This window comes from Patagioenas fasciata, chromosome 35 (assembly GCF_037038585.1).
Source record: "Patagioenas fasciata isolate bPatFas1 chromosome 35, bPatFas1.hap1, whole genome shotgun sequence".
Lineage (NCBI taxonomy): Eukaryota > Metazoa > Chordata > Aves > Columbiformes > Columbidae > Patagioenas > Patagioenas fasciata.
In genome coordinates this window covers 1,940,118-1,964,840 of record NC_092554.1, presented here as the reverse complement: position 1 = coordinate 1,964,840, position 24,723 = coordinate 1,940,118, and the positions used below count along the sequence as shown (strand labels likewise).

General features: G+C 53.6%; 1 protein-coding gene and 1 pseudogene across 1 annotated transcript; both read left to right on the top strand.

Annotated features, from left to right (window-relative positions):
- Positions 1 to 10,002: 10,002 nt before the first annotated feature.
- On the top strand, positions 10,003 to 17,284 carry LOC139826107 (olfactory receptor 14I1-like). The gene is made up of 4 exons (XM_071801053.1): positions 10,003 to 10,067; positions 13,176 to 13,270; positions 15,674 to 16,145; positions 17,278 to 17,284. Exons 2-4 carry the CDS (start codon positions 13,249 to 13,251, stop codon positions 17,282 to 17,284), a joined length of 501 nt encoding a protein of 166 aa, XP_071657154.1. The 5' UTR covers positions 10,003 to 10,067; positions 13,176 to 13,248.
- A 4,601-nt stretch (positions 17,285 to 21,885) lies between these two features.
- LOC136115884 (dynein axonemal heavy chain 9-like) overlaps positions 21,886 to 24,723 on the top strand; it is a 77,045-nt pseudogene continuing 74,207 nt past the window's right edge.

Below are 24,723 nucleotides of genomic sequence, written 5' to 3'. Positions count from 1 at the left end.
CCCGGGTGTCCTGGGGCCGCTCTGGTTTTTGCTCCGGGGTGTTTGGAGCCCGGTGACCATGGACCTGTTTCCCTTGGGCGACGAGCTGCGTGGCTTTGCCCAGAGCCCCGGGCTGCTCTGCGGGGAAGCGCTGGACCTGAGCCTGGAGCCCGACCTGAGCCTGGAGCCCAGTCTGAGCCTGGAGCCCGACCTGAGCCTGCAGCCCAACCTGAGCCTGGAGCCCAGTCTGAGCCTGGAGCCCAACCTGAGCCTGGAGCCCGACCTGGAGCCCAATGTGAGCCTGGAGCCTGACCTGGAGCCCAACCTGAGCCTTGAACCTGACCTGGAGCCCAACCTGAGCCTGGAGCCCAACCTGAGCCTGGAGCCCGACCTGGAGCCCAACCTGAGCCTGGAGCCCGACCTGGAGCCCAATGTGAGCCTGGAGCCTGACCTGGAGCCCAACCTGAGCCTTGAACCTGACCTGGAGCCCAACCTGAGCCTGGAGCCCAACCTGAGCCTGGAGCCCGACCTGAGCCTGGAGCCCGACCTGGAGCCCAACGTGAGCCTGGAGCCTGACCTGGAGCCCAGCCTGAGCCTTGAACCTGACCTGGAGCCCAACCTCAGCCTGGAGCCCAACCTGAGCCTGGAGCCCGACCTGGAGCCCAACCTGAGCCTGGAACCTGACCTGGAGCCCAACCTGAGCCTGGAGCCTGACCTGGAGCCCAACCTGAGCATTGAGCTCAGTATTTACTAATGATGGTCAGTATTTATTAATGATGATCAGTATTTATTAATGGTGATCAGTAATTATTAATAACGGTCAGTATTTATTAATGACGATCACTATTTACTAATGATGGTCAGTATTTACTAATGATGATCAGTATTTATTAGTGGTGATCAGTAATTATTAATAACGGTCAGTATTTATTAATGACGATCAGTATTTATTAATGATGGTCAGTATTTATTAATGACGATCAGTATTTATTAATGATGGTCAGTATTTATTAAGGACAATCAGCATTTATTAATGATGGTCAGTATTTATTAATGATGATCAGCATTATTAATAAGGATCAATATTTATTAATGGTGATCAGTATTTGTTAATAACGATCAGTATTTATTAGTGATAGTCAGTATTTATTAATGGTGATCAGTATTTATTAATGGTGGTCAGTATTTATTAGTAACGATCGGTATTTATTAATGACAATCAGTATTTATTAATGACGGTCAGTATTTATTAATAACGATTGGTATTTATTAATGATGATCAGTATTTATTAATGATGGCCAGTATTTATTAATGATGATCAGCATTATGAATAAGGATCAATATTTATTAATGGTGATCAGCATTTATTAATAAGGATCAGTATTTATTAATGATGGTCAGTATTTATTAATGGCGATCAGTATTTATTAATGATGGCCAGTATTTATTAATGGCTGGAAGGACCATTCAGCCAGCCAGCCACAGTCCAGGAGGTTCCTCCAGCGCATTGATGATCACTTCCTCATGCAGATGGTGGAGGAGCCGACCAGGAGAGGTGCACTGCTGGATCTCATCCTCACTAACAAAGAGGGTCTGGTCGAAGCAGTAAAGGTCGAGGGCTGCCTGGGTTGCAGTGACCACGAGATGGTGGAGTTCAGCATCTCGTGTGGCAGGAACAGAACAGCAAGTAGAATTGCAACCCTGGACTTTGGCAGGGCTAATTTCGGCCTTTCCAAGCAATTGCTGGGGGAAATCCCATGGGCAAGACTGCTTGAAGGAAAAGGGGCCCAAGAGAGCTGGATTGCATTCAGAGATTGCTTCTTCCATGCTCAGGATCAGAGCATCCCCACACGTAGGAAGTCGAGGAAGGGAGCCAGGAGGCCTGCGTGGTTGAATAGGGATCTGTTGGGTATGCTCAAGCAGAAGAGGCGAGTTTACAGGTCATGGAAGCAGGGACTGGCCACTTGGGAGGAATATAAGGCTGCTGTTAGAGGATGCAGGAGGGCAGCTAGGGTAGCCAAGGCCTCCTTAGAATTACAGCTGGCGAGAGGGGTCAAGGACAGCAAGAAGAACTTTTTCAAATACATAGCAGATAAAACTAATACCAGAGGCAATGTAGGCCCACTGATGAATGAGGTGGGTGCCCTGGTGGCAGAAGACACAGAGAAGGCAGAATTGCTGAATGCCACCTTTGTCTCTGTCTACTCCGCTGGAGGCTGTCCTGGGGAACCCTGTACCCCTGAGACCCCGGATGAAGCCAGGTCAATGGAGGAGTTTGCTTTAGTCGATGAGGACTGGGTTAGGGAACAATTAAATAGTCTGGACATCCATAAATCCATGGGTCCAGATGGGATGCACCCGCGGGTGCTGAGGGAGCTGGCTGAAGTCATTGCTGGACCGCTCTCCATCATTTTTGCCAAGTCTTGGGAAACGGGAGAGGTGCCCGAGGATTGGAGGAAAGCAAATGTCACTGCAGGCTTCAAAAAGGGCAAGAAGGAGGACCCGGGTAATTATAGACCGGTCAGCCTCACCTCTGTCCCTGGGAAAGTAATGGAACAGCTTATCCTTGGTGGCATCTCAAGGCACATCAGGGATAAGAGGGTCATTAGGGGCAGTCAGCATGGCTTTACCAAGGGGAAGTCATGCTTGACCAACCTCACAGCCTTTTATGAGAATGTACCAAGGTGGATGGATGATGGCAGAGCGGTGGATGTGGTCTACCTTGACTTCAGTAAAGCCTTTGACACAGTCCCTCACAGCATCCTCACAGCTAAATTGAGGAGGTGTGGTCTGGACAATAGAGTAGTGAGGTGGGTTGCAAACTGGCTTAAAGAGAGAAGCCAGAGAGTGGTGGTCAATGGTGCGGAGTCCAGTTGGAGGCCAGTATCTAGTGGAGTGCCTCAGGGGTCAGTACTGGGGCCAATATTATTCAATATATTCATTAATGATTTAGACGAGGGAATTGAGTGTACCATCAGCAAGTTTGCTGATGACACCAAGCTGGGAGGAGTGGCTGACACTGGAAGCTGTGCCGCCATCCAGAGACCTGGACAGGCTGGAGAGTTGGGCGGGGGATAACCTGATGGAATTTAACAAGGGAAAGTGTAGAGTCCTGCATCTGGGCAGGAACAACCCCAGGTTCCAGTATAGGTTGGGGAATGACCTATTAGAGAGCAGTGTAGGGGAAAGGGACCTGGGTGTCCTGGTGGACAACAGGATGACCATGAGCCAGCACTGGGCCCTTGTGGCCAGGAAGGCCAATGGTACCTGGGGTGTATTAGAGGAGGGGTGGTCAGTAGATCGAGAGAGGTCCTCCATCCTCTCTACTCCACCCTGGTTAGACCACACCTGGAATATTGTGTCCAGTTGTGGCCCCTCAGTTCCAGAAGGACAGGGAACTGCTGGAGAGGGTCCAGCATAGGGCAACAAAGATGCTGAAGGGAGTGGAGCATCTCCCTTATGAAGAAAGGCTGAGGGAGCTGGGGCTCTTTAGTTTGGAGAAGAGGAGACTGAGGGGTGACCTTATTAATGTTTATAAATATATAAAGGGTGAGTGCCACGAGGATGGAGCCGGGCTCTTCTCAGTGGCAAACAATGATAGGACAAGGGGCAATGGGATCAAGCTGGAACACAAGAGGTTCCACTTAAATTTGAGAAAGAACTTCTTCTCAGTGAGGGTAACAGAGCACTGGAACAGGCTGCCCAGGGAGGTTGTGGAGTCTCCTTCCCTGCAGACATTCAAACCCGCCTGGACATGTTCCTGTGCGACCTCTCCTAGGCATTCCTGCTCCAGCAGGGGGATTGGACTGGATGATCTTTTGAGGTCCCTTCCAATCCCAAACACACTGTGATACTGTGATACTGTGAATTCCGTGGCAGGTTCACTCTATCGTTCACTGAATGGGGGAAATACGCCAAGCCCAGTGCTGCTGACCTTCTCTGCAGGTGCCTGTACCCGTTCACGGAGCACACGGTCAGGATTCTTCTCTCCCTGATAACCGTTCGCCCTGGAGTCCCTGTTTAAAGCTCCAGTGGCAAACTTCTCTGATTCCACGTGGGCTTTGCTGTGTTGAGCTGTAGACATTGTTTATTGTCCATAGCCTTGCAGGTGCTGTTTTGCCTGGACGCAAATTCCTTTCTTCTCGGTGAAGTGCAATACGGGCCTTGTCTTGTAAGTGATCAGTGTAGTTTGTAGTTGCTTTTTGTAGATATGAGCAGAACTTCGCAGCCTAAAATTTTAGCAAATCCAGCTTACCAAGTAACAAAAGCAAAGAGTATATTAAAAATCATACCACCTTATGTCCCAAAAGAATTGATTATATTTAGTGTGCATCTACTTAAGGTAAATGATTAATATTAAACTTATCTCTGAGTAGCAAAACCATTGCCACACAGCTCACTTATTTAGCAGGGAGAGCTCACAGTGGGCTCATCCAGGCTGTCGTATTTATGGAGTGAAGTGATAGGCTCGTAGTCACGTTGCGCACAGTAAGAAAAGTGTGTCTGAGACTCATGCGCTCACAAATCACCAGCGCTCATCTGCTCTTCTGCTTCCCCGTGGGTCTCCTGGCAGGAGTTCTTGGCCTGGTTACGGCTCAGCCCCTTCCCTCCTCTGGAGCCTGGACCAAACTGCTCTGGTTTGGCTGGGGGTGACTGGGGGATCGAGTGCATCTGCCACCCCTGGCAGCCCAGAGAGAACAGAGCCAGATAGCGGGATCCTTTCCGCAACATCCCCATAGGCGCCTGAAGCAAGGAGCGTGGCATTGAGTGTGTCTGTGACACCCCCATCATGCACCAGCCGCTGGGAACATGGAGCGGTGCAGCAGACTGTTCAAGACTCTGCTCAGAGCAATGGGTGCTGGAGCTTTTAGAAACTGGGATGGAAACTCAGCAGCCAGGTGCCCAGGGCTGAGCTGGCCTGTGCCTCCCAAGGGACATCCTGACCCTCCCTGCCCAGGCACAGGGTCACAGTGGGGCCCTTTGTGACGTCACTTGGTGACACCCACTGCCCCGCATGTGCTCAGCGCCGCTGCGGGCCCAGCCCACACTGTCCGACAGGACGGTGACGGGACAGGGTGCGAGCACGGAGCTGGCGAGAGCCCCGAGCGTAGCCCACGTCTGTCAGAGAATCAGAGAATCTTCTTGGTTGGAAGCGACCCTTAAGATCATCGAGCCCAACCACAACCCAGCTCTAGCTGCCCCGGCAGACTCTGCTGCCCCCGGCAGACTTGGAGCAAGAGAAAGATGAAAGAGAAAGAGAAAGATCTCTTCCTCACACGCAGCTCTCCTGCTCGCCTGAGCTGTTTCCCCTCGCTCAGCAGTGCGGTGCCGTTAGTGCGGGAAGCGGCTGTGCTGCCAGCAGAGGGGGTCTGGAGAGGCCTTGAGACTTGGGCCTTGTGGGAAGTGCGGTTGTGATCCGTGCTGAGATGTTCAGAGTGCACAGATACAACCAAATGAGGCACGGACTCTGAACCTGGAAAAAGGAAAAAGGTGGTTAAGTTCTGTGTAAAATATTATGAAGCTCGTTTAGGAAGTTATATTGATAGAGGGAACTAACGTTTTAAGGGTTAAGCAACTACATAGTAAGGGCCTACTAACAAGCTAACATTCTAAGCCACATAATGAATATCTAGTTTAGAGCTGTATGTAACTGATTGTGCTAAAAAGAGCAGGACTTCATCAAATGCCGAGATCGCCACAGCACCAGCTGCAACCTTGAGGAGACGAGATGGCCAGGATTTACAGCAAAAAGTGGGTGACAGTCTGGTCTCAGTCGGTTTGGCCGCTTGGGTTCCAGCCAGTTCCTCATAATGAGCCAAAGGTACAAATCCACTGTGAGGAAGCTGAAGGAGCCTTCATCCAAAGACCCCAAGGACCCCTCCTCAAATTCACCCAGTGCCACTGCGCAGGCGAACAGGGGAGGGCCAGGGAGGGGCTATGGAAATGGTGACCTGAGACTCACTTTATGAACATGTACGGGCGTTCCTGGGGTCATTATGGACATGGAACACCTGGTGGTTCATAGAGCCCCATAAGTGCCGCAACCAGGAGTCCGGGGGGACCCATAGAGCGGACCCAGGCGTCCGGGGGGACCCAGGAGTGCCGCAGGGACCCAGGAGTTCGGGAGGGACCCTGTCTCTATGGTCACTTATGGGGCACTAGGTCACTTATGAGCCACTTATGAGTCACTTATGGGTCTCTACGGGGCACTAATGGGGAACTTGTGGGTCGCTATGGGGCACTTGGGGGTCACTAACAGGCACTTATGGGGCACTTATGGGTCGCTAAGAGTCACTTATGGGGCTCCATGGAGCACTTGTGGGGCACTATGAGTCATGTAGGGGGCACTGTAGGTTACGGGAGGGGGGACACAAATAGGGGACCCAGGCGTCCGGGAGGGACCCAGGAGTACCCCAAGGGACTCAGGAGTTCAGGGAGGCACTCCTGGGTCCCTTGGGGCACTCCTGGGTCCCTTCCGGAGCCCGGATCCCTGTACGGGTCCCGGATTTGATTCCCCCCCTGGACGCCTGGGTCCCTTATTTGGGTCCCTCCCGGACGCCTGGGTCCTTTCTTTGGGTCCCTTCCCTGATCTCCCGGGACTCAGGGAGGGACCCAGGAGTGCCCCAAGGGACCCAGGAGTTCGGGATGGACCCAGTCTCTATGCATCACTTTTGGGGCACTAGAGGTCACTTATGTGGCTCTATGGGGCACTTATGGGGCTCCATGAGTCACTTGTGGGGCACTATGGGGCACTGGGGAGACACTATGCGGCACTTGTGGATCTGTATGAGTTGCTTATGGGGCTCCATGAGTCACTTGTGGGTCAGTATAGGCCTCTTTCGGGGTTATATGGGTCACTTATGGGGCTCTGTGAGTTATTTATGGGGCACTATGGGTCACTTATGGGGCTCTATGGGGCAGTTATGGGGCTCCATGAGTCACTCGTGGGGCGCTATGGGGCACTGGGGAGACGCTATGGGGCACTTATGGGTCTCTGTGAGTCACTTATGGTGCTCTATGGGGCACGTATGGGGAACTTGTGGGTCGCTATGGGGCACGTGGGGGGTCACTAAAAGGCACTTATGGGGCACTAAGAGTCACTTATGGGGCACTATAGGTCACTTATGAGGCTCCATGGGGCACTTGGGGGTCACTAACAGGCACTTAGGGGGCACTTGTGGGTTGCTAAGAGTCACTTATGGGGCTCATGAGTCATTTGTGGGGCACTTACGGGGCTCTATGGGGCAGTAATGGGGCTCCATGGGTCACTTGTGGGGCCCTATGGGGCAGTGCGGAGACGCTATGGGGCACTTACGGGTCTCTGTGAGGCACTGATGGGGCCCTATGGGTCACCTATGGGGCACTATGGGTCACCTATGGGGCTCTATGGGGCACTGATGGGGCTCTCTGGGGTACTTATGGGGCTCTATGGGGCACTGATGGGGCTCTATGGGTCACTTATGGGGCACTATGGGTCACTTATGGGGGTCTATGGGGCACTCTATGTCACCCCCAACCCACTGGAGAACCCAACACCCTTCTGTTCATCCACACGCACGACTCCTCGGTCCCTCCCGAACTCCTGGGTCCCTTGGGGCACTCCTGGGTCCCTTGGGGAACTCCTGGGTCCCTGCCCGGACTCCTGGGTCCCTTGGGGAACTCTTAGGTCCCTCCCAAACTCCTGGGTCCCTTGGGGCACTCCTGGGTCCCTCCCGAACTCCTGGGTCCCTTGCGGAACTCCTGGGTCCCTCCCTGAGTCCTGGGTCCCTCCCTGAGTCCTGGGTCCCTTGGGGAACTCCTGGGTCCCTTGGGGAAATCCTGGGTCCCTCCCGAACTCCTGGGTCCCTTGGGGCACTCCTGGGTCCCTCCCGAACCTCTGGATCTTTTGGGGTTCTCCTGGGTCGTTCCCTCAGTCCTGGGTCCCTTGGGGCACTCCTGGGTCCCTCCTGAACTCCTGGGTCCCTTGGGGAACTCCTGGGTCCCTCCCGAACTCCTGGCTCCCTTGGGGCACTCCTGGGTCCCTCCCGAACTCCGGGACAACCCCCCCAAACAATCAATTATTGGGGTCACTGTCGCTTTAAGAGCCGGGAGGGGGCGGGGCCTCGCGGAGGGGGGGGAGTCACGCTCTTTATCGTTCAGCCAATCAGCGGCCGGTGGGCGGGGCGCCCTCAGGCCACGCCCCGAACGCCTGGGTGCTCTCTGGGGGGTCGATGGGTTAATTACCCCCACCCCACCAATTAGCGGCTCCCGCTCTTTAGGAATTGAGTTTATTGGTTACTACGTTAATTAAGCGTTGGCCCTTAACGAGCCACGGGGTTCATTAATGAGCAGATTCCCCCACTCATTAATTCAGCCCTTAACGAGCGGCTTTTCTCTAGGTGTTCATTAATTGGGTTCCTTAACGAGCTGCTTCTCCAGATGTTCATTAATTGCTTTCCGACCTCATTAACCTCAATCCAGCTCCTCAATCAGCCCCATCCCCTCATTAGCGCTAATTAGCTCCTTAACGATCTCCAGCTCCGTGACGGCCAAGATGGCGCCGTTGTCCCCGCCTCCTCTTCCGCGCCGTTCGGAAGCGCTCGGGTGTCCTCGCACGCTCTTCGGCGCCGTTCGGAAGCGCTCGGGTGTCCCCGCCTCTTCTTCGGCGCCGTTCGGAACCGCTCGGGTGTCCCCACCTCCTCTTCGGTGCCGTTCGGAACCGCTCGGGTATCCTTGCACGCTCCTCGGCGCCGTTCGGAAGCGCTCGGCTCTCCCCGCCTCCTCTTCGGCTCGCCCCGGCAACGCTCGGGTGGTGCCGCCCCTGCTCGTTACCCTTCGGCTCTTTCCGCCGCCTTCGGCTCTTTCCGTACGCGCTTCGTCTCTCTTCGCCCTGAGCCTTCGGCTCTTTCCGTCCTTGCTTCGGCTCTTTCCGTCCCCGCTTCGTCTCTCTCCGCCCTGCACCTTCGGCTCTTTCCGTCTCCTCTTCGTCTCTCTCCGCCTTGCTCCTTCGGCTCTTTCCGTCCCCTCTTCGGCTCTTTCCGCCTCCTCGTCGTCTCTCTCCGCCCTGCGCCTTCGGCTCTTTCCGTAACCGCTTCGGCTCTTTCCGGCCTCGCCGCCTTCGTCTCTTTCCGTCCCCGCTTCATCTCTCTCCGCCCTGCGCCTTCGGCTTCGGCTCTTTCCGTCCTTACTTCGTCTCTTTCCGTCCCCGCTTCATCTCTCTCCGCCCTGCGCCTTCGGCTTCGGCTCTTTCCGTCCTTACTTCGGCTCTTTCCGTCCCCGCTTCGCTGTCCCCAAGCCCATGCCCAGATCCCTGGGGGGATCTCTAGGGTGTCTATGGGGCAGCCTGGGGGTTTTGGGGCGCTAACGTGCTGCAGCCGCGCTCTCGGTGTTTCCTGCAGGGGTGGGGATGGGTTTTGTCCGAGCGCCGGATCCCAAAAGCCGGCGTGCGGGAACCCCAGTGATAGTAATCGACCTTACAAAATGATTTTTTTTTCCATGGAACAGGACAGGATGGGTCTTCCCTGAATATCGCTGGATCTGTTACAGTTGGATTAATATTAGGATGGCAACCAGCCCTGTAGCCATAGAACTCTTGTAATCAGTAACCAAACTCTGTTCTTAAAGCTGACATAGATTTATGGTATATTCTTATAAGGCAGGTAACTGTAACCGAGCCTTATTCTTAAGGTGGACATAGATTTACGATATATTCTTTTAAAGTTGGTACCGTAGAAAATAACTGATAATTATAGCATCTTTTAGATAGACAGTTTGTGCTAGAATAGGTGTGGGATATGCTAATGGTTGTCAGGGGTGTAATGAATATGTATGTGACCAACTTGTATAATAAGGTATGGTCTGAATCAGCTGTTTGAAACCAGCTTTGGGTGCGAACCCCTGGTTTCCCAGCGCTGAAATAAAGCACCGCATAGAACTACGTCCGTGGTTGTGTGTCCTGATTGCTGACATTTTGGCGACCCAGATGGGACCTCGTGAGCATTGCTGAGATGGATCGCGTCTCAATCCTGCTCTGGCTAGCACCGAGGTATTCTTGGGGAGTGCATCGGACGCGACCGGCTCTCCGCTGCTCACGACGGACCTCTGATTGGTAAGAAGGTGCTTTATCTGTTGTTTTACCTGGATTATTGGGTACCCATCTGGTCTGGTTCTGTTCTGGTCCTGTAGCCTGCTGGTCAGGCATTTGGTAGCCTGCCGGTCAGACGCGGCGAAAGCCACGCTCGGTTGGGCAGGGAGCTCCCGGGGTATTGCCCAGGCCGCCGTCCGTTAGACCGAGGGAAACCTCTGCAGGTTCGGCATCTGGTTCTGGTTCTGGTTATTTACGCCGCAGGCTCGGCACCTGGTTTGGTCTGGTTATTTGCGCTCACCTGATCTGGTTATCTGTGCTGTTCAGGACCTGGTCTACAGTTTTAGCAATTTGATCTGTATTTGCTGTTGAAACTGGTGGTTTGATCCGTCTTTACTGCTGTTCTGGTAAAGTTATCTGTGTGTTACCTTTCTGTGTTAATCGTCTGTGTGTTACCCTTTTGTGTTGATATGAGCGATACAAAGATGTCACCATTGGACTGTTTGTTGAAACATTGGAAGGAGGCTGGATTTGGACAATCAATGAGTAAAAAGAAATTAATTGAATATTGTACTCACTGCTGGCCTGAGTATGACTTGCCTAATGAAGTGCGGTGGCCACCGGAGGGTACTTTAGAACCTGGAACTATTAGTGAATTCATGAGGTTTTGTCAAAGGGAAGGTAAATGGGATGAGGTACAGTATGTGGATCTCTTTTTCTATCTTGTACAAAAACAGGACTGGAGGAAGGAATGTGGGTTAATGTTAGTGCGGAGGAGCGGTACTAATGATAAATGTATGGGCTGTACGGCAGAACAGAAATGCATGACGTGTTTGGCTGTAGAGAACAGTAGCGGTAACGCTTTAAAATTAGATCTGCCGGGTCTCGATGTTGCGCCTTCAGAAACTGAACCTTCTGCACCTAAACCCCTTAAACCCTCGGCACCTGTGCGTCTTACTGAAAGTGATATTGATCCCAGTGGGGATGTGGGGGCAGCAACTGGTGTAAAAGGAGTAACAACCACACCAATATCCCAGAGGAGCAGGAACAGAGGAAAGGAAGCCCAAAAGGGGGGTGGACTGCCAAATGTAATAGCACCCCTGCGACAAGCAGTAGGAGTGGGGGGAGAGCCGGTTTATGTAAAAGTCCCGTTTTCGCCAGGAGATTTAGTGATCTGGAAACAATCAGCTGGTCCTTACCGGGAAAACCCAGACAAGGTTGCAAGGGTAATTAAAATGATAATTAAAACGCAGAATCCTGATTGGGATGATTTGCAAGTGATTCTTGACACTTCGATGTATTCTACAGAAAAGGATATGGTTATACGGGTAGCAAGAGATAGAGTAAGGGAGGATATTCGGAATGGAACAGTGGGCGGTAATGTTGATGAGAATTTCCCAAAAGAGGATCCCCGATGGGATTATAATACTGGGGCTGGTCAGCTTCTCCTCCGGAGATATCAGGACTGGTTATTGATCGGTGTTCAGACTGCTATGCCGAAACAAATGAATTGGTCAAAATTGTATAATGTGAGGCAGGAAAAGAATGAATCCCCTTCAACCTTTTTAGAAAGGTTAAAAGAAACTGCAAAGAAGTATACGGATTTAGATATTGAAACGGAACAAGCAAGGGTTCAGTTGGCTTTAGTCTTTTTGGGACAGTCTCAGGATGACATTCGGAAGAAATTACAGAAACTGGAGGGGGCACAACTACGAGATCTGGATGTTATGTTAGAAACAGCCTGGAAAGTTTATAATAATAGAGAAAAGGAACAGTCGAGGCGTTCTCAGCAAGACTTGTTGGCCCTGGTCCAAGGGCAAGGCAGGGGAATAGGAATGGAAGCCCGTGGTAGAGGAACCAGAGGCGGCCGAGGGCGCGGTTTTCGGAATGTTCAGGGAACTCCTTTAAGACCTGTTGTAAAGCTTGGTATAAATCAATGTGCTTATTGTAAGGAGGAAGGACACTGGAAAAATGAATGCCCGAACCGTCCGGGCTCCACAAGTCAGGTACCAAGTGCAGCAGGGAATGCAATACAAACTATGGTGTTGGGGGAGTATAATAATAATAACAGCTGCTCTGCCCACATCCAAACCCTGTCCTTTCCTCAGAGAAAACAAAGAGGATGGACAGGCAGAACCTGCCCTGGGTAAACCCCGTCACCTTCTCTTCCAGACACCCAGAAATGGGGTCCCAGTGGACATGTTCTGGGGCACAGCCCTTAGTTCCCCTGCTCACCCATTGGCCATTTTGAAAAGTGCACACACTGTGTGAGAGCTGCCAGTGGTCAGGGAGTCCCCCCAGTCTCCATGAGCTTTCCAAGATGGTGGAGAGTGGCCTCACTGTGACACCGTCCTGCTGTCTCAGCTCCTGGGATGCTGCCCCTGCTGTCCCATAGGCTGGAAAGGGTTGTGTTAGATCCAGTGGCCCGTGACTTGATCCCATCCACTGGTGGTTGTTCTGCCTCCAGTCACAGAGGCCTGGTAGACCTTGCTGGTGAAGCGGAAGAACAAGAGGACACAGGGATTCTTCCCTCCTACTCTTCTTATATTCATCAGTGGCCACACAGTGTCTTTGTTTCTCCTTTAACTGTTCCTGCAGTAGTAGCAGCTCATTATGGGCCCTTGAATTGCCTTAGAGGTCCAGACTGAGTTCTGATCTGGGCTGTCCTGTGCTTGGAGGCTGCTGTCCTTGCAGACCAGATGAACTCACTTCTGCCACCCTGCCTGGCAGTTCATTCCACCCGTGTCACAGCTCTGTCTGCAGCACTGACAGCTCCAGCTCCCCAGTCAGGTCCCTGGCTGAGGCCATTGCCTCACATCTGGGCTGAACCACCCCAGCTGTGGCACCAGCCCAGCTCTGACCTGCCACAGGAAACCTGGTACCAAGTGTCCAAGAGCCCATGTGTGCAAAGGCTTTGCTTCAGAGCTCAGACATGACATGGCCAAAGATTGATGAATGTCTCTCTAGACCTAGGAGTATAAAACCAGAATATAATGCTTAAACTCATTCAAATGAAGAAATTCCCATCCACAGTTTACAGAAATTTGATAATTTGCTGTAACATTCCTTGTGTCCTGCCTAATGATGGGACAAAAAAACATGATTCTCATACTGATTTATTTTTTAATACAGAGAACACAATGTTGGCAAGAAGTGTCTGTTCAGAGGAGAGAGAATCACTGATCACTTGAGGCTGTTTGAAAGGATGTGCCTCTTGAGCCCCAGGGGTACGTGGAGGGAGCCCAGAGGGGACAGAGAAAGGGACATCATGGGCTGCTCCTGTGCTGCTGAGCTGGGCTGGGCTCCTGGGACAGAGGGAGCTCCTGGCAAGCGGCAGCGCTGCAGAGAGACAGCTCTGCCCAGGAGCAGCTCCTCTGCACACGCAGCAGGGCTGAGGGCTCTGCCTGCAGCACCGAGGGCACAGGAGCCAGGCAGAGAGAGGGGAAAGGCAATGTAGGTGGTTCGTTGCTGAGGGCTCACTGAGAGACAAATCTTCACAGTCCTAACACGGTAAGTCTCTGTGCATCATGCATTTCCTGGAGGGATCTCCTAAAGCTGGTACATGACTCAGTTTGCAGGATCTGTCAGGTCTCTCTCACAGTATCTCTGTTGTAGAGAAGAACACACTCTAGAGCAGGGCTTCCCTGCGACACTGTCAGTGGGGAAGGGCATCATGGCACCTTCTGCTGATGGATACTGCAGGGGGAGCTCCCAGGGGTGCCCAGGGCTGTGCTACAGAGCAGGGTCCCTGCACCCCAGGGCTGTGCCGGGGCAGGGACTCTGCCGCCTGCCAGGGTCAGCGCTCAGCCTGCCCAGGGTGATCCCAACAACACTGAGAGGAGAAGCTGTCGCATGAAGGAGCAAACCCTATAGGGCAGGAAATGTGTTTCTGCTGTGGAGAGGGTGCTGTGTGGGTCAGCACTGCTCACAGCTCCAGATCACCCCCAGCATTTTTCCAAGAGGATGCCTCAAGGACAAGATCAGTGCAAGGATTACCACACAGATAAGGAGCTTTCCTGAGCCTGTCTTTTCAGTTTCCTCTCCCAAGGGGTGGGGGTGCAGGAAAAGATAAAATGAAAATGAGCTCTAATGCTTAAACAAGTCACTGAGACTCCTGAACTGCAGCTCTGAGTGATCAGCACATCTGCCAGAAGGCTCATACCATCCCTTCACCACCCCTCTGCCTGTGCACAGCACCTGCATCGCCTTTGCTGGACCCCTCAGCCTAGTCTGACCTGTCCTGTTTTCCAGCCTACAAACAGGAAGATGCCCCCAGGCAGTGCCCTGTGAACAGGCAGGATCTGTAGGGCCAGGGGGAGGGCACAGAGGGTGGGATGGGGTCTGTGAGCACTGACAGGGAAGAGACATGGACAGGGAAACACCTCCCAGGGGGAGAATCTCCAGGCAGCAGGGAAATGATCAGAAATGAGAGGAAACTAAACCTGGCATTGTTATGGGAGGGAGAACAGAGAAAAGTCCCTGTGATCCCCTGCAGTGCAGATCCCTCTGTGAGCAGCCCCCTGGCCTCCTGTCCCACCCAGCAAAGCCTCTGCCCTCAGGGCCGGGGGCTCCAAGGCATGGAGCAGCTCCTGTGCAGCCAGAGCTCCAGTTCCTCTGCAGAGCACAGGGGCTGAGAGCAGCTGCCCGGCAATGTTGGTGTCTGGGAGGTGGCTGCACAGCTGGGGAAGGGTGACGCTGTCTGAGTGCCCGGCTGCCTCTGCCCTGGCCTCTCTCACACCCACCCTCACCGCATTGTCCTTCTTGCTCCCCTGCTCTGGGTCACTGCTGTTGGGATCTTGTTCTTGCTGTCAGGCTCTCTGGGGATGGCAGTTTCAGCTGCAGAGTCACAGCCTGATCTTGTGGGTCCTTTCCTGCAGGTGTGTCCATGGGAACACGTGTCCCAGCTTTGCTCTGACCTGTGGGGTGTGGGCAATGCAGTCTGTGGGTCTGGGGACTGATCCATGTGTGTCTTGGGCTAAACGTGGGGTGCTGAGACCTTGGGAAAGGTTGGACATGTTGTTCTCTGTGGTGGATCCCTCTGCTCTCAGCAGTGCCTGGTGGCTTTTCAGGGTAACATGGGAGTGTGATCAGCCTCTGCCTCAGAAAAGTGCCAGCCCAGGGCAGCTGGAGCAGGACAGAGGGACAGAGCAGCTGCCCTCACTCTGCACTGACCCACAGGCATCCTCTGGTCTCACAGGACTCACTCTGTTCTCCCTGAGTGCAGGAGAAATGCTGAGGGCTTCTGACACCCAACAACACTCCCCAGGGTGGGAGGGCAGAAGCAGATGTAGAAACACCAGACCTCTCCAACTCAGTTTCTCAGGCCTGGGGGTACAGATGCTGACAGTCCCTTCTGCACCAGGGGCGGTTCCAGCTGACAAAGCCGAACCCCAGGACTGGCCCCTGCCCACCCAATCACACAGGGTCAGGCTGACTGCTCAAGAGCCCCTGGGCAGAGACCCTGCTCTTCATTGCACACTCACCAAGCACACACGAGGCCTCCAGCCAGGACGTTCTCCTGGAAAAAGAAAAAAATGGGTCTCTTTGTGGGAGGGTCTGTGAGAAATGGCTTTGGCTTTTTCCCAGAGAAGTCTCATCAAAACCGTCACTGTCTTTTCCTCCTTGCACAGGTCCTCATGCCTACAGGCAGCAAATGTCCAACAGCAGCTCTATCACCCAGTTCCTCCTCCTGGCGTTCACAGACACGCGGGAGCTGCAGCTCTTGCACTTCTGGCTCTTCCTGGGCATCTACCTGGCTGCCCTGCTGGGCAACGGCCTCATCATCACCACCATAGCCTGGGACCAGCACCTCCACACCCCCATGTATTTCTTCCTGCTCAACCTCGCCCTCCTCGACCTGGGCTGCATCACCACCATCGTCCCCAAGTCCATGGCCAATTCTCTGTGGGATACCAGGGTCATTTCCTATGCAGGATGTGCTGCACAGCTCTTTCTGTGTTTCTTTTTCATTTCAGCAGAATTTTTTCTTCTCACCATCATGTCCTACAACCGCTACGTTGCCATCTGCAAACCCCTGCACTACGGGACCCTCCTGGGCAGCAGAGCTTGTGTCCACATGGCAGCAGCTGCCTGGGCCACTGGGTTTCTCTATGCTCTGCTGCACACGGCCAATACATTTTCACTGCCCCTGTGCAAGGGCAATGCCCTGGACCAGTTCTTCTGTGAAATCCCCCAGATCCTCAAGCTCTCCTGCTCGGGCACCTACCTCAGGGAACTTGGGCTTCTGGTGGTCAGTGTCTGGTTAGGATTTGTGTGTTTTGTGTTCATCGTGGCGTCCTATGTGCAGATCTTGAGGGCCGTGCTGAGGATCCCCTCTGAGCAGGGACGGCACAAAGCCTTTTCCACCTGCCTCCCTCACCTGGCCGTGGTCTCCCTGTTTCTCAGTACTGCCATGTTTGCCTACCTGAAGCCCGCCTCCATCTCCTCCCCCATCCTGGACCTGTTGGTCTCTGTTCTGTACTCGGTGGCACCTCCAACATTGAATCTCCTCATCTACAGCATGAGGAACCAGGAGCTCAAGGATGCCCTGTGGAAACTGATGGAGGGATGCATTTCAAAAATAATAAAGTGTTCAGCATCTTCTCTTTAATGGATAACAGTTTTAATGGAACTTATTAGAGGCCCAGACCTGTGTGTGTGTGTGGTGGTGGTGTTTATTTTTTAATAAATCATGATATTTTAGTCATCTCCTTTCTAACTCACTGTCTTCTTTTCCTTTTAAACCCACTGGCTGTATAAATATGGAGCCATGCTCTCTGTGTATTTAAACAAAATAAAAGGCTCTGCAGTGATGTTTTTCACTGATATTCTTCCTCCAAGGCTTTTCTGGAGGTTCAGGGAGAGTTATTGTGTGTGGGAGAAGGGCGAAAAATGTCCAGCATGGCAGCCCTGCCAGGGAGCACCAGTGCTTGTTCTTCCAGAGCTGTTCTGGTTCCACTCCCCCACTCTCCTTCTCATCCCTTGTGTTGGTGCAAGGCCTGAGTGCTCTGGCAGCTTGGTCCCCGTCCTGCTGTGTGTCAGTGCTGTGAGCGCAGGCAGGGACAGGCAATGGGCACTGCTGTGACAGAGCTGGCCTTTCTAAAAGTACTTCTATAAAGAACCGAAAATGCTCTTACAAGCCAAGGCTCTGTGCATCATTTTCCTAAAGGCTTCAAGTCTGGTGTGGATGATCAGGGAGATTTCAGGAACAGCCAAACAGAGAACATTTCCACAGGAAATAGCGGTAAAGCCCCATTACTTCTATATCCTCCTCTGCTTGCCCTTCCCTCCCTTTCCAGAACAGGTGGTAGCAGCAGCCTCCGGTTCATATTGATGTGTAGCATCTCCTGATAAAGACTGAAAATGTCACAAAAGAAGGTGCCTAAATCACTTTATGAGGGAGGGGATAGGCCAGGCCACCTCTGGAGGAATCACACTCCTCTGCACCAACAAGGTGGGTGTTCCTGGGAATCTCAGGTGCCACAGCACAGTGATACTTGTGTTCAGGGAGCTGGTCAAGTGACCCATCTCCTGTTCTGTAATGGTGTCTGAGTTTGCTCAGGTCACCCCTGACTTGAGCCCCATCCACTGCTGGGTGTTCTCCAGAATCCTGCTATCAGGAACAAAGTCCCAGGAGACCTTGGTGGTGAAGATGGAGGCAAAGAAGCCATGAAGTACCCCAGTCCTGTCTGATTCTACTCTTAGGAAGTTCAGCGGCAGTCCCACGATCACCCTGTCTATTCTCTTACTGTAAGGAAGCTGTATCAGCACATCTTACTGTGCTTCCCCTTCGGGTATCAAGTCCAGGGCAGCTTTGGCATCATCCCCACATCCATGGACAAGGTTTCTAAATTCCTCCTTTGCAGCTTCCCCTGCTCCCACCTCCTGTGTGCTGCCTTTGTGCCCTGGAGCTCCATCAGTTCAGACAAGCAGCCTCATGACATAAATGCTTCTTTTCATGGGTACTTGCAGAGATCATTCTTGAGCTTGGAGCAGCCTGTCCTGTAAGGCTTCTCATGTCTCCTGAGCTCCTTCACCCTGCAGACCGACTTCCATGTCACCACGTCGCCCACCAGCCCCCAGTACGTCAAAGTCTTCTCCTCTGGAGCCCACCAGCCTGTGCTCTGCTGCTGGCCTTCCTCCCTCCCCTCTGGTGCCTGGGACCCCACTGTGTCATGGTCACAACAGCCAAGGTGGACACTGATGTTCACATCCCTCACCAGGGTTTCCTTGTTTCCCAGTTCCAGATCCAGGTGAAGATCACCCTCACTGGCCCACAAGGCAGCTCTGTCGAGCAGTTGGCCCAAGATCCTTTGGACTGTTGGCACCTGCCACTTCGCCAGGCCAGTGAATGTCAGGGCAAGTACAGGAGTTTGACCGATGTCAGACAGAGCCGATTTCAGCTGGCTCCAAGATGGATCCACTCCTTCCCAAATTTGAGCCACTCAGTGATGCTGGCAGCACCTCTGGGATATTGTAGTTGAGAAAGGGTAAAAAACGCTGCACAACAGCAGGTGGGAGAGAGGAGGGAGGAAATGTGAGAGAAAAGCACTGCAGACACCAAGGTCATATCCCATAGGACCCAAGCAGGTCCCTCAGCAGGCCAAAGCTTGCTCTCCTGAAATCCTGCTCTTGGCCTTGTGATCATCTCCCAGGAGCCTCAGCTCCACTTTCCCATCCCTGACTGTTCCATCCTGACCAACTCTTTGTGGTTTGTAAGTGTGAAGTCCCACAGGGCACCTCACCTCACTGACTCCTCAGTCACCCGTGTCAGGAAGATGATGTCAATGAGCTCCAACCCCTCATGGATGGCTGGTACCTTGCAGAGACTGGGATGTCTAAGGTCTGCCACAAGGACACGGCCCTGGAAACATGAGGCTTCTTTCATTTGTCTGAACGAGGCCTCATCTAATTCCTCTTCCTGATCAGGGATCCTGTAGTTGATGTCCAGTCACCACAACACTGCCCATGTTGTTCTGCCCTCTCATGCTGACTCCTCAGCCTTCAGCTGACATTGTCTGTCCCCAGGCACAACTTCACGCATCTGGTATTTACCATCAGATAACTCTGAATTTTGACAAGATGAAGAAATAATGGCCCAAAGTGCAGCTGGGGAGGTCCAGGCTGGAGATGAGCAGGAAGGAATGTGACTGGAAGGGCAGTGCTGTGGTGGAGCAGGTCAGCAGAGGGAGTCTGCATCAGCCCAAGGCTTTGTGCTTCAAGGAACAGCTGGGGAGGATGCAGAGATCTCAGCAAAGGGAGGAAGATGCTCAGACAAGAGCAAGGTGGGGCAGCAGGGGGGATGTCTGCAGCCTGCAGGGAGAGAGGTGCAGGGGATGCCACAGCACAGGACAGGCTGTGGTGGAGATGATCAAGGGATGTAAAGAGGCTGAAAGCCCCAACAGACATGAGCTCCTTCTCCCCTTGGCTATGGCTGTTGTCTGCACCTCTGATGCCTGTGAGGAGACACCTTGTCCTTCCAGCACAGGGGCCTCATGGCCTCCTTGTCCCCAGCCAGGAACCTGGGAGGTGTGGGACCATAGTCCTGCCCTTGGCCTTGCACAGTCCCACATCACACTGTCCAGGAAGGGCACTGGGCAATGTGGGAGGGACAGGATCTGCCTTCTCAGGGCTGGGAGTCAGGGTTTGGCCCTTTGGTTAATGAAACACATTCAGGTTTACTCAGCATCAGAGCCACCTTTCACATGCTTACCCTTTGTTCTGCTTCAAGTTTTCTGTCCCAGCTGCCCTGGGGATGGTTTCTCAGCTGTGTCCCTCAGTGGGATTCATTAACATTACAAGAAACTTTGAAGTTTAGATCTGAGTTTGACTTCTTCAACTTGCCCTCAGGGTCTGAGGTTCATGGACTCAGCACCAAACCCACCAGAGGGGTCATTAAAGCGCCTTGGACTGCTCCTGTGCTGCTGAGCTGGGCTGGGCTCCTGGGACACAGGGAGCTCCTGGCAAGCGGCAGCGCTGCAGAGAGACAGCTCTGCCCAGGAGCAGCTCCTCTGCACACGCAGCAGGGCTGAGGGCTCTGCCTGCGGATCTCAGGGAGACGAGCAAGGCAGAGAGAGATTAAAGGTGGTCAGGACTGGGAGGATGACTGAGAGCTCACTGGAGGAGAAACCTTTGCAGCCCTTGCCATGGTAAGTCTCTGGGTGCAGGGCAATGCAGCTGTAGCTCCTGGAGGCATCTCCTAAAACTGGCACAGGCACAGCTGGTGGGATCTGTAAGGTGGGGGATCTTGCACCTCAATTTTGAACAGCTGTGAAGCCGGGTGAGCACCCAGGGGTGCCCAGGGCTGTCCTGCAGAGCAGGGTCCCTGCACCCCAGGGCTGTGCCAGGGCAGGGACTCTGCCGCCTGCCAGGGTCAGCGCTCAGTCTGCCCGGGGAGATCCCATGGCAGCAGCTGTGGGTGGAAGGAGCGACCCCCGGCAGGGCAGGCAGGGACCTTGTGGGGTTGGAGGGTGCTGTGTGGGTCAAGGCTGCTCAGAGCTCCAGATCAACCCCACAGACACGGCAGAGGGTCCTTCTGAACAAGGACATCAAGACAGCAACAGCTGCAAGGGAAGGAGTCTGTGCTTTCAGTTTTCCACTCTTGGTTGTCTGGGTGTGCAGTGGGAGATGGGGATTTATTTCTCTCTTTGGAGAAGACACTGAGACCCCAGTTCTCGTTAGGACTTGTCTGAGCTGCTCCTGAGCCCCTGCACACACAGAGCTGCCCCTGGGCAGTGCCAGGAGGTGTGAGCAGGGCAGAGCTGAGCACACAGCGGGTGGGACGGGGTCTGTGACACGGACAGGGAGCAGATCCAGGGACAGAGACACAGCTGCAGGAGCACAGACATGGGCAGGAAGAGTTAACTGCTACCAGAAATGCTGGGGATGGGATTTAGGAACCTCTCTCACATCCCCTGCAGTGCAGACACATTTCCCAGTGCAACCCCTGGTCTCCTCTCCTCTCCATCAGAGCCTCTGCCCCGAAGCAATGGGGTCCAGGTCCTGAGTCTCCACCTCAGCAGCTGGACCTCCAGGGGAAGGGTTCCTGGAACGTGGTACACAAAAAAGGTGCTAAAAGTACTTGCTCTACAGTGTCATTTCATGAGTGGCAGCAGCACAGTCGGGTAAGGAGAAGGTTCCACAGCATGCCCGTCTGCCTTTCTGTCCTTGCTTTATTTCTCAGAAGCACTGCAGTGTTCTTCCCTGTTTCTCCACCTGTTCCTGGAGCTCTTGCTCTCTGGGGTTGGGGTGGGACATGCAGCTGAAATATTCCCATGGTATGCATGGTCTTAGGAGCAAAGCACCGTGACTCAGCCTAAGGAGATCTGCCGCTTATTCTTTTGTACTGCCAGCAGATTGTGGAAGTAGAGTATAAAACCCATCCTTATGGAGAGATCTTTGCATTTTAGGCTTAGTCTAAGTAAGTGGGACCGGCGGGCAAGGACTGAACCGGACCGGACCGCACCGGACCGGCGGGAAAGGCCTGAACTGAACCGAACCGAACCGAACCGGACCGCTGCGGGACAGTGTACGCGACTCTACGAGTCGAGCTTTTCGACCCTCGCGATCCGTGCACACGCTCGGCGAGTCCGTGTCTGGAGTTTCGGGGCTCGCGCGTGGCGTGGGGATGCGGGTTTCGTGGCGGTGGTTTTTTTTTTTTTGGTGGGGGTTTATTTCGGCAGGGGCGGCGGGGTCGTGGTGGTGTCGTCGTGCCCCCCACCCGCACCTGCCGCCGCCGCCGCCGTATAATTTCACTTCGTGTTCCGGCTCAGACTGCACGGCGAGCACAAACACCCCGCCCCCCGCCCGCACCCCAAAGCGCGGTCTCTCCCGCCCTCGCCTTGCCCCCCGCCCCCTCCGGCCCACCCGCGGGAAGGGCCGGAGGGGGTCGGCAACTGCGCGCGCCGCGCATGCGCGCTCTCCCCGCCGCCCGGCAACCGGCCCCCTGCCCCCCGCCAGGTGCCCAACGGTCAGTCACTCGGAGTCAAGCCCGTCGGGCGGGCGGTCGCGGGGAGGCCAGCGCGGGAGCGTCTTGCCGATCGGCCGAGGAACCCCGCGCGCGGGTAGGCAGGGAGGCAGGCGGGCCGGGACGGGGAGACGGGGACGGGGAGGCGGTGTCTCTATGCCTCCCCGGGGGGAGGCAAAGCCGCTGGCGGGGTCGGTTTCTTCTTCAGCCCGCGGCCGGGGCGGGCAGCGGGCCGAGGGACCGAGCGAGCGAGCCACCGAGGAAGAAGCGCGGGAGGCGGCAGCACGGGCAGGTGAGGGGGTTAGGCCTCCGACAGCGGGGCTGAGAAACCGCGGGACGCCCGCGTGCCCCCCCCCCCCCGCGCCGTCCACCCCCCCCCCGCCGTCCACCCCCCCCCCGCCGTCCACCCCGGGCACGGAGCCGGCAGGGACGCCCCGGCTTCCCGGGGGGGAGGCGAACTCGCTGGCGAAAGGCCGGGGCGGGGGGTGGGGAGGAACTCTGGGCGGGGATGGGCGGCCGGGCTCGCTGCGGCGGACTGGGGCGGGCAGGCGGTGGTTGGGGCCGGGGAAGGCCGCCGCCTGTGCTCTCATTGCCCCTCCTGGTACAGTGTTATTTGGAGCACAGAGTTTAGGGGATGGACAGTGAGCAATGAACGGTTATAGAGTTGAAAAGAAAAATGACCCTATCTAAAGGACAGTCTCTCCCAGGATGTGAGTCTCTGCAGTGCAACCCTTTGCTAATTGCAAGACAGAGAGCAGATGATTCAGTAAGTGGGGTTTATGGATCACAAATAGACATTAGTAGAAAAGATGCCCTGGGAAGGTTCAAAATATATGGAGGTACAAATGCCTGGGTAGAATGGATCAAATATATGGTGCAAAGCCTAAACGAGCAATTGCTATGCCTGTGCAGCAGGAAGGCCTGTGGCCCAAGTGGTACCCTTCCCTCTGGGGTGGAGCGAAGATTGACAGGGGATGGAGTGCGTCTTAGCCTTATGCCAAGACTCTACGGCATGGAGAAATAAGTCGTGTCATACTCTCTCCCTCCTGTTTCCAGCTTTGCAGGGGAAAATATCAAAATTCCCCTGGCATTTTCAGGAATAATTGGAAATCATACTGCCTGTCTCTCACGACGCGGCAGGAATGATACCAAGTTCCTAGGAACATGAGTAGGTGTGCAGAGACACGGGAAGTTGGTCCTCATATGTCCTCAAATGCTTCTTGAGTGGATCTTTGGTGGTACTGTGGGAAGATGACACTTCATTCCATTTTATCCCCCACTGGGAAGGTACCTGTGACGTCGTACAATTGGAAATTCCTTTTACCCTGGCATTTGAACACTGTGATCCATCAGGGCAACAGAAAAAGGAGTTGAGGGCTTTCCTCTGATGACAGGGTTTATTTCAATTAGATTGGGGTCCCCAGAGGAGTCCCCAAGGAACACAAAGCAAGAAGTCAAGGTAGCTGCGGGTTCTGAGTCCTTTTTGTTTTGGTAGGTAACTACAAACAAGAATGTAGACGGGATAAATAACATTTATTTATAAGTTATACTAGACAAGCAGTTAAATGAATCACCAAGCAATTAGATGCTACTAGTAGAATGGCATGGGAAAATAACATGGTCCCAGATACGATGTTGGCAGAAAAAGGTGATATGTGTCTAACCACAGCTTCAGCAGAAGAATTGGCTGAGAATTCAGGTGTAGATAGTCCACTCATGGGATTGTTAGAATCTTGGTTTGGAATATTGAGAGAAATTACTTCTTTAATCGAAGTAACAGAAGCACTGATTTCTATAGCGTGCTACATCATTCCGTGTCTGCAAGGACTTGTTCAACACCTTATTGGACAGCTCTATCAAAGCAAGTGCCTTTAGGGCCGCTGCCATGCTCAGATAAAATGATCCTGCTAAAAGAAGGGGGGTGGTGCTGGCAGTGTGGGACAACAGCCTGCGTGCTTCAGGGTGGGGGCAGCGGCTGGTTCTGTAGTTAACAAAACAAGAAAAAGGCCCCTCCCGTCATGGGGTTGAAGTTTCTTCTGTCCAGGTTTTCATTAGTGTTGCCCCCATATCTACCAAAAATTCTACTTGTTTGTTCTTTTGGGTTTCTTCTTCCCAATGCGGGAAGCACCACCCAGGCTGGTCCCCCAGAAGGACCAAAAGGTGACTGTGAAAAACAGAGTTTTCCAGGTTGCGCCCGGGTTACCCTCCGTGGTGTTTCGCAGGCTTTCTTCACTCTAGAATGGCGAATCCAGGCATTCTGTTCTCCGATATTGGTAGCAGTCAGGGGGTCTTGAAATGGACCTTCCTATTATGGTTTCAAAGTTTTCTGCAAAAGACTTCACATACTCGTCAGTAAAATGTGGCCCTCAATCAGAGGATCTAACAGCTGGGCCTCCAAGCCTTGGTATTATTTTGTGTATCAGTGTTGTAGTCACCTCCTAAGCTTTTGCTGTCCTGGTAGGGAACGCTTCTGGCCAACCTGAAAAAACATCAGTTAATACCAACAAATATCGGTACCCCCCTTTTCCTGGGAGTTCTGAACAATCAGTTTGCCATTGTGGTCCAGGCCCATTCCCTTTCCCCATTTGACCCATTTCTAGCTTGGGCATATTTTTGGGATTAGTCTGGAGGCAAAGATCACACCGCTGTCACCTCTTCCACAGTGACAGACAAATCTCTAGCTCCTGTCTCCCTAATCAAATGTTTGCGTAGTGG

Bases quoted from the DNA above. Each gene is read 5' to 3' on its own strand.
- LOC139826107 (XM_071801053.1), top strand. From the start codon at position 13,249: ATGTGCCTCTTGAGCCCCAGGG. The intron at 13,271-15,673 runs GTACGTGGAGGG...CTCCTTGCACAG, and splicing joins GTGCCTCTTGAGCCCCAGGG to GTCCTCATGCCTACAGGCAG.